At 39.1% G+C, this 14,461-nt stretch overlaps 1 protein-coding gene across 1 annotated transcript in view; it reads right to left on the reverse strand.

The window, feature by feature from the left end:
• Positions 1-1,678: 1,678 nt before the first annotated feature.
• The window catches only part of ATG10 (autophagy related 10), a 72,253-nt gene continuing 59,470 nt past the window's right edge, over positions 1,679-14,461 (reverse strand). The window contains exon 5 of the mRNA XM_010139298.1: positions 1,679-1,744. Coding sequence (XP_010137600.1) covers positions 1,679-1,744 — 66 coding nt within the window. The remainder of the gene's footprint in view (positions 1,745-14,461) is intronic.

The raw sequence follows: 14,461 nt of genomic DNA on the forward strand, positions 1-14,461 counted from the left end.
GCAACTAGCTCCATTAAATTTGAAAGCTCAAAATATTGCCTCATTCATTCTGTCAAGGAAGACTTTTTTACTAGGTGACTTCAAGAAAGTTTTGTCAGGATGTTCTGTACCCATTTCTGTAGCTATTACCTTGACTCCTCCATACAAAACTATGCAAGAGACAGATAGGTGAAAGATGTGACAAGTTTCGTTAGATAGTTTGAAAATGAACGTAGTTTTGTTTAGGAGCGCTACATGTGACTGAGTGCCTGCAGCACAATTTTACTATTTGTTACCTGTGCACAGGTGCTGACTGCCCCGGCTGTCAAGTTAAACTGGTGAGCTTAAACCTCCTTCACTGAGGTTTATATTAGATACCATGCCTGAGCCCTCAGCAACAACAACAAAAAATGGATGCTACGGGCTCCCAGAGGGCTGGAAAGCATTTCAGTTGAGCAGCAGTTTTTTTCTATGTGATGTAAGAAGGCCTCTTACCATAAAGTCCATCAGGGACTTTGAAAGGGATGTGAAGGCTTGGTCAACCATCCTTCACCTGTCCTGTCATCATTTACTAATGGAACTGGACTTCCCCTCACAGGGTCATCAAAAGTTAAGATGTAAAATGCTCAACCCCTTTCCTGACCAGTGCCTACAGCACAGTGTTAAGACATGAATCTGAACAGTGGCAAAGACTGGGTAGCTCCTAAGCACAAGTATAATTAAGTCTAAAACTCTTGTCAGATTGGATTATATCATTTTATCAAGCAGTGCATATAGGAAATACTATCCATGTCAGATTTAAATTAAAAATAAACATTACTTCAGGTAATGGGTAATTGCCTGTAGGTATCTGTACTGTGCTCTGCTCTTCTCTTCCCCAGCCACCAGATATGTTGTTGTCAGTACATCTCTTGTAACAGCACCATTTATTTTCTCTGTCATAACTGGAGCTCTTCCAGTAGTAATGGCTTCTATTTTCTCCAGTGCTACATTAAACTGCCTTTGAGCATCCATCATAACATTTATGGTCTCTCCCTTTACGATAGTGCAAGGGATTTGTGCTCGAAACTGCCTCTCCCTGATCCGGTTTGCATGATGTTGTTTTGCAAAAATAAATTCATGTAGGGATGTCAAAATTTTCATGCAGGATACCACCACCAAGCACCACAGCCAGCACCAATTCTTTTCAGATGTTTTCCCAGCAGCGTTCACAAACCCAGTCATCAGGTCAGAAAAAGAAGGCAGGATTAATAAAACATGTCCCCCATAATCTCTTTCATTTAGGGAAATGGAAACAGTGATGCCATGAATAAAGCAGTAGCATGCTCTTCTCTTTCCACCAATTATTGAACTCACTTACTGAAACAAATACCTGTTTTTAAGTAAAAATCCTTCACTCAAGCATATGATACTGTATTTTATGTTCTTGAACTCACAGTCTATCTTCTTCATTCCTTATTTTTATATACATCAGTAATAACTTGTTAATAAAATCTAACTCTACTCATTCAGAAAGAAAGTAGTAACATTTTGCTCTTCAGTTTGACTGTGTGTCCCATGACCAGAACAGTAATTGTGCACATGTGTAACTTAAACAGTGTTGAACTTGAGGTCAAAGGGATTACTTTATGCTGCAATTACACACGTGCTCAGATTCGGTGTAAAAAGTAGTATTTTCATGAACGAGGTGAGGGAGACTTTAAGCCTGAACACTGAAGACAGCTGAGTATATGCCCGTTGTGTTTACAAGGACCAGTAATGGAGCCTGAAAAAGCAACAGGACAACAACAGCTATCACAAGAAAAATGTTCCAAACTTCTCTCTCTCCCCTTCTCCTCACAGAAGATTTTCCTCCAGTAATGGAATTACTAACAGAAACTCTACAACTATGGAATCACCACATTGCAGACACAACATTAAGGAACTCTAATTACATGGGGAAATTTTCCCATCCTGATAGAAGGTATAGATCATAGTAATAAAGCTGTTGTTAGGATATTAATTGTATAGGGCTTTTCCATCCACAGGTCACAACATTTCTATTAATGCAGCCATTTAATAAAAATAATGTTTTAATAATAGGATTGGTATTGGTTACAGAGAATTTATAATTAAACATCTTTTCAGAGAGGAGAAAATGGCTGTTGAAAGCAATGTGCTTGCTGTAATAGCCATCAGCTCCAAAAAAGCCAAAAAATACCATCAACTCCAAAAAAGCCATTTATCCTAGTGGGCCTGGGATACATTTTGTTATCTGGGACACATGACATATTTAGAGTCACGCTGATTTCAGTGCACAAGCAGAAGCTAAGCCATTCTACTGACACTACTGAGGGAAGCTTCTATAACTTTGCCATAAAACCCAGAGAAAGACTCCCACTGCTAAGCCCGTTGAGGATGAAACAACTTACTTCTGTCTGTAAGGGGTGCTGAAGAATGACTATGAAAGTATAACTACCGCTGTTCTCCTGCATTTTCTTAAGACGATCAAAATAAATCTGCAATGGTACTGAGCAAGGGAAATCTTGAAGGGACCCTGATGAGACAAAGAAGTGCAAACCAGACCAAAAATGCAAATTTCTGTCATTACTGAACCTCTTTTTGGAGAAGTCTGCAAAGAGATTTTGATTTATGCTCAGGTTCTTCTTTGCAGACAAGCAGTTGCAATTGCCCTTATAATTTAATGTATCTGCTCCCTGTCTATTTCCACAGACATATCAACTAACTTAGGTGACAAGTTTTTATTAATACTTTGACTACTGCTAGCCCCACACAGCCAACTAAGGTGGATCCTAGCCTTCTTTTATCAAATATGAAGTCCAAGCTGAAGAAGCAATTAATCAAACAGCTACGTTTTTCTAAGAAAAATGAAGTTGCTTTGGCAGATTCCACAACACAAATACATGAGGACACAACACAGCCAGAATTTCTGTAAGATGAGCCACACCTACCACTTTGTACCTGCTGTCTTGAATCCATCACAGCCATGAAGGTGGAAATGCAGGTTCTCTTCAGAGAACAAACACTTCATGACACACACTGCTCTTTTCATAAGGGATGTCTTAAAACCCTCCCAATGTCATCAAGCCTGGCTGATCACAGTCTGAAAGCCATCTGACTACAGCTTGCAATAAACCAGTCTTTCCATTCAGACAGAGCTCTGGTCCCCATGCTCCATGCACACATCCCTTTTTTATTACAAACTTACTGCTATTTACGTTGACAGCTGCAGCTGCTGCTGAAAGTGACAGCTGAGTATCTCTACAGTTTGATGCCACAAAACCATCAATCTTGCTTTTCCATTTCTAAAGCTATCAGAACTATTAAGGTGAATCCAAAACAGGAACAATATCTGTATGCACAGTCTTTGGAGACAGCTTTACTTCTCTTGTATAATGCACAGTGCAAGTTAGAAAGTCACAGACAAAGCCAGTTTGCCAGAAATGAAGCATTTTCAAGGCTGGCAGATGGAAATGGGTTTAAATCAGAAGTATTACTTTAGTTTACAACTTTAGGTTCTACCTATTCCAGGTGTATTCAAAAGATGAGTATATTCTCTATATAGTGATTTCCATAACTATGAGAATGATAACAACAGAGACAACTGCCCCAGGACTTGATGTGCATATGCACTTTTTGTGGAGAGCTAACTTATGGTAATACTTGATTCTACACAATATAAAATATAGTAACTAGATGACCAAGACCTATTTCATATTTCTTCCCCCAAATCTACCTGATTCTAGAAAATTTTTGAAGGGGTTATGATCTTTTTTTTTACAAGTTGTGATTTTATTATTTTTTTAAAAGCTACTGAATTTCTAACACAGGATCCTTGACAGGCATACCTAAAAGGTAATGCAGGACAAGCACAACTTTAATCAAGAAAAGCCAACACTGCTGATACACACACACACACATACACGCACACACACACACATAAATATATTTAAAAATAAGGTTTGAATTATTCATTTTAAGAACAAGAGGAATCAAAGCACTAGGCAATACTCAGACAAAACTATGTTTTTAAAGCTTAAACTTCTCACAAGTATGTAACTTGCACTTATGGTTCTTTAAGAAAACTTTGTAGTTAAAAATTGGCAGGCCCATAGTTATATTGTCAAGAAATGGCATCTCAGCCATTTTTCTTAAGAAAATAAACAGATGATTCTTCTTCCATGCTTGCCAAAATACGATTAATTCAGTTGTCACCAATTTAGTTATGCAGCATATAGTCTTAATTAATTACTATTTAAAATCTGTTCTTAAGTTAAGAGACTCATCTAAGGTGCAAAACTGAATGATCCAACAAGCTGTGGAAGTATGGAAAAGATACTGGAGACAGATTTCCTACCCTGATTAAAAAAATGGTAAGTTTAGAAAAAAATAAAACCATAGAAGCATTTGACAAATGTGCCCTGAAAGGGTTCATTTTATAATCCCAGGAATTCCTGGACAAAAAGATATTGGGAAGAAAGCATTCCAAAGACTGTTGAGTTTGAAACAGTGTAACCAGCAAACAGGATGGCATATATTCCTACCTTCTCTTCACAGTTTATCAAGAAGGTAGTATGACTGATAGCTGTAACAGTCAGAAGACAGACAATTACCACAAGGTAATGAATGGAACACAAATTTCTGCTGCAGCAGAGCAGAACACTAATTTAACTATATCAAATACAAGGAGGCAATGACATGTGCCCAGAACTGTGACTCAGCCCTCATTTTGAGTTCAGGCCAAGGGAAAAACTTACTTTATTCTTCATATCTTCCTACAGAGGCAGACATCTGTGCTCCCCTCCTCCTGTCAAAGCATCTTCTATTACCTGTCATTTGAAATAACATTTGTTGCACCAAGTGCTCAGAATCACTATTGAAACTGCATATCCCATGTTCCTATATGGACATTGCAGGACTGTCACCATTTATAGTAATTCTCCTAAGGACAGACTCAACATAAGGCTACAAACTTTGCACTACCTGTAAGTCAGTTCTGTCACAAATTTGCCCAAGATACTTATGGATGTTTATATGCAGCATGGTAGAGGCAGAGGTTTGAACAGGGATCAGCAGCCATCAAACAGTGAACACTGGCACAACAAAGATGGGCAACAGAAAATGCCAAAGGGACAGTGAAACTGTCTGCTGCAAGGCTCAAGTGGCTGCCTCAGGACTGCAGCTAAATGCTTGAATGAAACTGGCATTTTCAGTCTATAAAAGACTTTCATCACATCAGTGTCTTGGTCAACACAGGACCGAAATGCCGAGCTCTCTTCTGAGAGCACAGAAGACTTGCTTCCAACCAAACTTACGGAAGCTTGAACTCACCTTTTCCAGAGGAGCCAGAGGCCCCACTCTGCAGGACCACCCATTTTGGGTGGTCTCTCTCCTTATTCTTGAATCAGGCTGCTATGTCATCATCATGGCTTGGCTTCGCGAACGAAGATCTGGGAAGGGTTCTTCCCACGCTCACTGCAAGCGATGAGTGCACCCTCCGGGCCTGCGCGGTGGATTTTTTAGCTGAGGCGCAGAGTGCGCGGAACTGGCTCCACCCTTTACACCTGAGGTTCATCTGCCAGGGCCTAGCGAGCTTGGACGGTGACAGCGAAGTCCTTGGGTTGTAGGTTTGGTTAGAGTGTCCTTCTCTTAGATGATGGAGCCTTACAAGGCTAAACGAGCTCCATCTGCCCAGGTTTGGAGTCAGAGTTGTCCTTCTCCTAGGATGGCTGCCCGAAGGCTACTGAGCCCATCCTGCCCGTGGACACACTTTGTCTGACCCTTCAGTTGAGACCTGTCTGGCTTGGGAGACCCCACCAGAGGCACATGCCACCACCAGCACAGCTCTCAACCTCACAAGGGCACACAAGCTCTTTCCCCACAGCAAGGGGGTGCCTGTGAAAGAGTCGCTGCTCTACCTCCAGACATCACAGACCCGGGAATGGGGCAGCTGGAGCCTGCCAAGAACGGGAGTTCTGGAGGGGGGGCTGCTATGTAGTCAGAAATAAAATATACGAAAAGAGAAGCCACAAAGGGACTCTGACACTTTCAGCTACAAAGACTCTCAGCCAGTTTTGTGAGCCTTGGAGCTTCATATACAAGTCTGACTATATGGAGTAAATTCATCTCCTTGAATGAGGTCACTGTCTTTCTTGAACCTCAGACTGCCTTAAAAACATTAAGAAGTGCCTAACTGGATTGGACCAATGGTCCATTATGGCAAAATGGCAAAATGGCGTCGAGACTTCTCGCACGCCCCCTTTTATGACTTCATTCACGGAGGCGTAGTCCTTCTTCCCGGAAGCCTGGGAGAACCACAGCTCTCTGGGAAGAAGAAAGCTGGACAACATGGGAGCATCCGGTTCCTCCATGTTGAACCCAGGACATCCATCTAGCAATGCACCCTGTCTCCAACAGCAGCAGCTGGAAAGGCTATTCTGGAAGAACACAAGTCTGGTCTCTTTCTGTGGTTCACCCACTGTACTGCTCCAGCATGTCTGCTTCTGTTAAGGATGATGGAGGACACATTCCCGCCAGGTAATTTTGTATCCATTTATGGACAAGGGATCTCATGCATTTGTCTGAATGCTTTTGAACTGCTGATAGCATCTGCTTCCACAACTTGAGAGCACAGGTGCTTAGGTATAAATTGCTTTCTATTAACGTGGGTATCCAACTTCACTTTCAGTGGTACTTACAATCCTGCCAAAGGGCTTGACCAAAAGCCCCTGCTGCAGAAAACAAGAAGGGAAATTGTAATAAAACTTTGTAATAATGACTTCTGACCATACCGGTTGCCTTTCCAATGAAGCTGATGAGGTCATATAAGACATCCACTTCTTTCAGACTGTGCAATCAGTGTTTTTGAGTATTTTAGAATTTTTCACAAAAACATTCAATAAGGGGGAATGTTCAGTAACCAGCTTCATTCCAGTAGCATACTATTAGAGGTCATGGAAGGGGCAAGACAGACAAAAGAGCAACCCACCTCAGCCTGTAAAGAGAAATGCCAAACCAGGGAGGGAACATTTACAACATCTTCCACAAAATCTCTGCTTGGGAAGTTCTGTGGAAGCAAAGCCACTGCTAGATAAACTGTAAATGCAATGTGTAGCATTGAAATAGTTTTTCTACAGAAATAGAAAAGAATCAAGAGAATCCATACTATTACATTGTAAATCATTCAATTAATTAAACATCTGCGTGGAAAATGGTATTGAATCTTCATTTCAGAATAACTCAACTCAAGTAACAATAGTACCAGGGCCTGAAAGTCTATCTTGAATTGTGCCCCAGAAATCAGCAAGGATCCTCCTACTGCTTTTTATCTCTACTTGTAAATTATCCATGAAGCCTGTGTATTTATTCTACACCATTTAGTGTCAGTCCACTAATTGGTCTTTTCCTCCTATGAAATTGGTTGGACTAGGTTGATGTCCATGAAGTCTTACTGGGAAAAGCATGATTAAACTGTAGGGCAGCTATACATTATTAATTAATGCTTAGTTTTAAAAAAAACCCTACTAGCTAGCTTGTACAATGCTACCATTTGGTTTAAACCACAAGTTCAGCACATCACAGAAAATTTTAGTTGGAAATAAATATCCACCCAGCTTTCCCATTTGTAAGACTTTTTCCCATGAAACAGATTTCCAGTCTATACTGGTAAGAATCCCTCTCCCCAGGAAGTTGTACTAATAATTCTCAAAAAATATTAGCAGGGGATCCATAGCAACTGTTGATATGACTCACAATGATTTAAGAGCGATCTTAGCAACCTTCTGTTAAGATATACCGTATACAGCCTCCCCCACTTAGCAAAATCCCACAATATGGCAAGAAAGATTTGTGTGTCTAAGAATAGCTACCTACACATATTTTCAAGAAGACTGAGCCATAATGATTTAAATCCTCCCTACCACAGTTTCAGCAAGATGTGCCTCTACAACACTATATCAATGTGTTCTGTTCAGAGTTTTGTGTCTTTCTCCTTTTTTAAATCACACCATTAACATCCTTGACATTTTAGAAATAATGTTTATTGATTTTTCTGTTAACACTGCTATAAATTAAGTGATGTAATGGACAGGATTACTGAAGTACTATAAAGAATATGTCTTCCAGATTCTTAACTACATATTGAAAAAGAGCAGACTCCTGATTAATACAGAAATACTGCAGTTCTGCACTGTTATTTGGGTAGTTTAGGTTTGGTTGACTACTTTTTATATGACAGAATGGACATACGACAGAGATGATATTACAACCACCTGCTAAGTATCAAATGACAGAGGAAAAACACCTCATTCAGAGGAAATTGAGAAACAAGTGTTGAGAAAAAGAACAGACACAGATTTCCTTATCACTTAGTATTCTGCAACTTCTGATCAGTACTTTGCGGGACAGAGCTGAAATTCATCCCTTTTTGTAGCAGAAGCACTATTAGCAAATGGAAACGACATTCATTGTAGATGAGGATTCATTCCAGTCATTCCCATTCATTGTAGATGAGGACTCTTAAAAAAGGGCTGAACAGTCTGCACCTGATGATGTACGAACAATGCAGAGGAAAACCAGCAGAATCACCTTCAGTCCTCACTTGACTAACATTTGTATCAACAGTCCACACATTTTTATTTTAAGATTAATACAACGTGAGCCTTTAAGCTAAGACTTGAAACACTGTGGAGGATTTTTTAATACAACATCATACAGACACAATGATCTCCCACAGTCAAGAATTTCTTCAAGGAACACACCAAAGGAGAAATGAACTTTAAAGAAATGGATATTTGTAGAGATCTGTATTTCCAAGTTAGACCATTAAGTTTATGTTTTCTGCAGTGCCAGCAAACAGAGGCTCATGAAAAAATTTTTGTAAGAGAGAGTAACAGAATAACACAATCAATTCTTAAGAATCCCAAAGGTTTTTGCACCCTTCTGGAAGAAGAATTCCAGCGTGACAGAAGATCCGAGTTAATCTAATCCTGAGGCTTACATTTGTACTGTCCTCACAAATTGCCATGTTTACAGTTGGTATGAGAATGCTGAAGGGCTTTTTCTGGAGAGACAGTAAAGCGTTAAACAAGCAAAATGCTGATTTATTGTTGGCAAATCCAGAATCAAGGTATCACAGGTGAAATGTGTCCCCTCCTGTGGCTGGGGGGATGCCCTACACACACAGCTCTATGTCACATTTTGGTAAAAGAAGTAAGTGCTTCTGAACAGTTTTGGTTAAAAAGGGCAGGAGGGGAAGGGGTATATGGACACATGTGCTCTGTAACTTCCACAATCCTTAACAGCCCTAACTTACAGAATAGTTTTTTAGCCTATTTCTGCAGGACCTTCAAGTCACCAAGCTTTCCCCTTGTTTACTGGGCAGTTTTTCAATTGTTGAGCCTCCTGTAATAATGCAATTCAATTTCTATCCTTGGATATTTGATCACACATTCCAACCTTACTAAGCATTCATTAAGCCTTAGCATGTCTACTTGATTGTGCTTATGACTTTGTGTTCTCAGGGGAAAGTCAAGCTTTATAACAACACCGCATTGTTAAAAACAAAATTTTGGTGACACTTAATACTGACTGTGATCAGATTCATGCATCAGCTTTTAAAATTCTCTTACTAGTTTGCTTCCACATAGGATAAAAACAGCTAAGACACAGACTTGCACAAGTGACAAGAATCAAAAAAGGACTTCAGCACACATGTTCAGGGGCTTGTATCTAAAATTTATAAAATTATTACTCAGCTTCATCACAGCCTTAGAAATCCATGTTTCTCAGAGCGTTGTCTGTCCTCACAGGAAAAAATAAACAAACCACACAAAAAAACAAGAAACACAATTCTGTTGCTGGGCATCAGCATAAACAACAGCATCTTGATCAGTTTATGATCACTTTATGGCCTATGCCCCCATGACAGTCCCAGAGCACGTCTGTGACAGCAACGCAGGTAGCCCGCAGGCATTTGTGTGATATGCCTACCAAAGCAAGTCTTGTACAAAACACATCAAAAAGACAGATAAGCAGGCATATACACCCCCCTTTACTCCGCAAACAAGAATTCACCTGAGACACAAGAGACCTAGATTCAAATTTTTTTTCTGCTTGATTTAGAGTAAATCTCTTAACTTTCTAGGAGAGCAGTTTACTGATGACCTACATGGTATTCTGAGGTGGGAATGCTTTACTTTCCCCTGTTGAAGTTGTCCTACTTTGTATACATTTTTATAAATACCCATCAGGGCAAATAAAAGATGGAAAATGAGTAGTGCCTTCACCCATTTTCTAATCCAGTAAATATTCTAATATTCTTAAATTTTCAAAAGGCATCTGGTGAATAAATAGGTCTCAGTTTATCTTCTAATACTGACTGTATACAGCACCAATTCAGAACCAGTTCGTACTCTCTGCAGAAACTAATGACTCAAGAGGGTGTGGAGACCACGTTATTGACTTGGTACTTCAAAATAGGCTAAAGCACCTAGCCACACCAGGACGAAAACTCATTCAGTGCCAATGCCTAAAAAAAAGCACTTCCATCTTGAAAACTGTCATCTCAGCAACTTTTCACAGACAATCATTTATCTTATAGGTGGAAAAAATGTAAACATGGATCACTAAGGAAGCTGAGCATCTCTGTTCAGGTTTTTTTTTTAATTTCTATTTTTAAATAGTCCAATTATTATCCGAAAGTTTGGCCATTAAATATACATTAAAATTTCAAAGCAGCTTTACTGCTGTATGCAATAATGCATATAGCTTATATGAAAGTGTGTATATAGTATCTGGTAAAATTATTATGCTCTTAAATCTTCATGATTACCCAGCCATAATTTTGAAAAGCAGGTTTCTAAAAATTGGAGGATAAAATCTGATATTCTTAGGTACTTATGGCGTTTGCATTTCCTAATTCCACAGCAAGGACCTAATAACATGTAGTCTGAAGACGGAAGTTCTGCCTATAAACATAGAGTCACTTTCCACTGCTTTATATCTTCTACTCATGTTGAGAGAGATTTCCAAAATGGTATAAGGTAAATTGTAGCCTTTACAGATTAATTAAACTTCAGTTATCCTTGCAGTTTTTTTAAATTCCTGGTTGATAAATCATGTGCTACCATGTGGCAAAATATGTTCACCTTTTTACTAAGGAAGATTTTTCCCCCTTTGTTTCATCTCTATTCTCTACTCTCTGTTCTTTGGTTTTGGACATGTTTCCTATTCTTGTGTTTTTTTCTTTTCAAATTGCCTCGTCATTTAGTATTAGACCATGGCACCTCTGGACTGCTGCCAATTTAACTATGCCTCTGGTATATTATACCTGGATATTAATGTGGTGGATCTGCTGTTCAATTACACAAAGATGAACCGTTATGTTTGAGCTATTTTATGCAATGCCACTATGTATTTACCTAAAACCATATTGAACTTCTCTACTGAAGATCACGTACACAACAGAAATATGTGTCTCTCTTGCTGCCATCCTTTACCACAATGACTGACTTCATCACTCTTTTGCCTAGAATTTTCTTTGCATTTACTGTAACTCTCTTTTAGCTGCATATATTTGCCTGAGTTTTAAGAAAACACATCTTGATCTTGCTTTCCGCTATCAGTTGAAATCTCTCCAGGAACCTCAGTGTTATTTTTACATTCATTCTATTTGCACTTGTCTCAGTCTGACACGTGTCTTTTTCTCCTGCCGTTCTTTTCCAAACATCTACAGCTCTTATTTTCTCTTAAGGCTGATAAGTAACTGGCTTAGTAAGTACTTTTAAAAAGCAATGCAGTCAGGAAAAACACCAGGGCTGTCAGCCTGAGGAGCTCGGGAGGTTACCCAGCCTTGTGGTATAGAGGATGCAGGGCTGGCATTCTGTCCTAAGTTAAGTTGAAAGGGAAAATCCAACCAGGGACAACTGAGGAAAGCTCTGATTGTTTTCAGTTCAGGAAAGTCTACAGAGACTTGGAACGGAGCGTCTGGAAAAGAGTACATTTCTAGCATCCACTAATTCAGAAAGGCGAAGAGGCATTCTTTGGTGTAGAATGTGTGGAGAGAAATAACTAATACAGAATATCCTCGAAAACATTCACCAAGCTACAAGTAAACTATTCAGGAGACGGGCACGCAATGTCTGCAATTTCATTTCTGACTCTTTGTGAAAAGAGGCTAAAATAACAGTTAGTAATGATTCTGAAATGCAACAGTAATCCATAAATACTCTTTAATTTTCTTGTCATTGCAGAATTAAGCTACTTCCAGCTCACACAGATCTTACCAGGTGTGCTAAATTGATGTCATTATAAGCCATCAGGAAATACCCACAGAGACCTGTAGCAACATTGAGAAGTTTTGTTAAACAGCTGTGTGTTATAATTGATTTGTATTATTTAAAACAGCTAAAGCAAGTTATCACCGGATGTAGAAAAGGGATGACTGAAGGCTCTAGGGAGATTTAACTCAGAAGAAAGCCAATCACAGGAGCTTCATTTGAGCATTTTAAGATTATTAGTAGAGGAAGTGCAATTAAATCATCACCATTTATCAATTATCATTATAAAATACTATGCAACCTTATCACAGTAATTTATAAGAAGGTAACTAGTTGACTTCTGCTTTTTGCAATAAAAATAGTCAGCAAAATTGTTTGAAGACACTTTCTCTGAACATGAGTATGACTTTCCACAATAATATAAAGCAACTAAGAAAGTTCAAGTTTTACCTAAAAAAATTGGGTTTTGTACTGTAACTGCCAAAAAGCTAAATTCTTTGCAGCTTAGGCAATGTCTCAGTTCCTGATCTCAGATAAGTTTTACCATAGAGAGTATAAACTGTATCACAGGCATGGCACCCATGACTGATAAAATACATGGAATAAAAGTCCCAAATTATTAGAGTGAGATCCTGGATGTGGGAGAGAAAACAGCATTATGACTTGCTTTTCCTAATCTGCCAACTATTGAATCAAAGTGCAAAATCTGCCCTAGTTAAAAGTTAAGCAATATGTGTGGACAATGCTAAGCTCAATTTTTCTTTCTAGTTGTGGATGGTTAGTAGAATTCAAAATTTCTATCTGTTTTGGAACAAAATCCTAAACCTTTCTGCTGTTCATGCATACTGAGAGTTCAAGCCTGATTTGGTGAGTTTGCCCAGTGACTTGCATTAGATGATCTGTGTCCCTGCAGGCAAAGCCTAACCCATATAACAAAATGGGTCAGCAGAAAAGCAGAAAGGGAAGAGAAAATGCTGTATTCCAGTTCAGAACCCTAATTCGAGTGGGAAAAACACTCTTTTTCTTGTAGACCTAACTCTTGCTTTGATCTGAGGCTTGCAGGCTAGTGCTTACAGTATGTTTTTATTATCTTTCATAATTCCTTTGAGAATACTCTGATTTTTACTGCCATTTTATATTTGTATCTCTATATATGCATCTCTTATTTACAAGGGAAAGTGTTTGTTGCACCAGCGGTTGCTGGCACTGAAAATATGATCATGTTGACACTGCTTATCATACTGGTGCTTTCCCCTCTTCGGATTCAGCTCCACGGATGTACATTTCCATAAAACATGCATTCCTTTGTCTTCTTATCACTTGACTGAATGACCATAAGCAAATGCGCCCTCACTGCCCAGTGCCTTTTTGCTTTCATCTAAAATTAAAACTGTGGACCTCTTGAAGCTGCCTTCCCGGAGGCTCTCTTGCAGCCATGTGGGAAAGTACAATTCCAACCCAGGAATGCAGCTGGGGCCTCTGGACCACATTCAGTACTGATTTAAAGCAGGCTACCCCCACTGAAGTCAGCGGAATTCAATGGCCTTGAGCCACAGGTACACGGTCTTCAGGGAGAAGGTGTATATAGAAATAGTGTATTAAAAAAAAGTAAACTAATTTCAAATTATGTAGTGGGATTGCTTGGGGATCTTAATTTCTCTGGCTCCTGTTACCTGCCAGCAGTTCCATATTGTGCGATCAGCCTGAGGTACAGCCTTACAGTATTACTCTATGATAAACAGTTTTACTTAGATTGTGATCTCATTATTTAATGGAAAATCACCTTGATGTTATGTTCAATACTATTTCACTGCTATAACTTTGCTAATTTCTCTAAAATGTTTTTACTTACAGCTTAGTTTGTGTTTGTCACTGGGCTTACGTTGGCTTAACCACCTCTGGAGAGGTGTCACAGAGAGAACAGGTTCAGCACTCCATACATTTTACTACCCACAAAACTTGTTTCTGCAAGCCTTTGTATGTATGTATCTCACACACAACTCCAGTTATTAGATGCTGGACAGTTTTTCTTTACTGCTCCTCAAGAGGCAGAAATAATCTCTGGGTGGCAGTGACCTGGTTTTCCTTTTAGCTTCCACCACTCTGATTTTACACATTCCAAACATATCCTTTATGCTTTATTCTCAGCAGTATTGCATTATTATCTGTTATCATATATAGATTATATATATATATAAAATATG

Source organism: Buceros rhinoceros, unplaced genomic scaffold (assembly GCF_000710305.1).
Source record: "Buceros rhinoceros silvestris isolate BGI_N320 unplaced genomic scaffold, ASM71030v1 scaffold19280, whole genome shotgun sequence".
NCBI lineage: Eukaryota > Metazoa > Chordata > Aves > Bucerotiformes > Bucerotidae > Buceros > Buceros rhinoceros.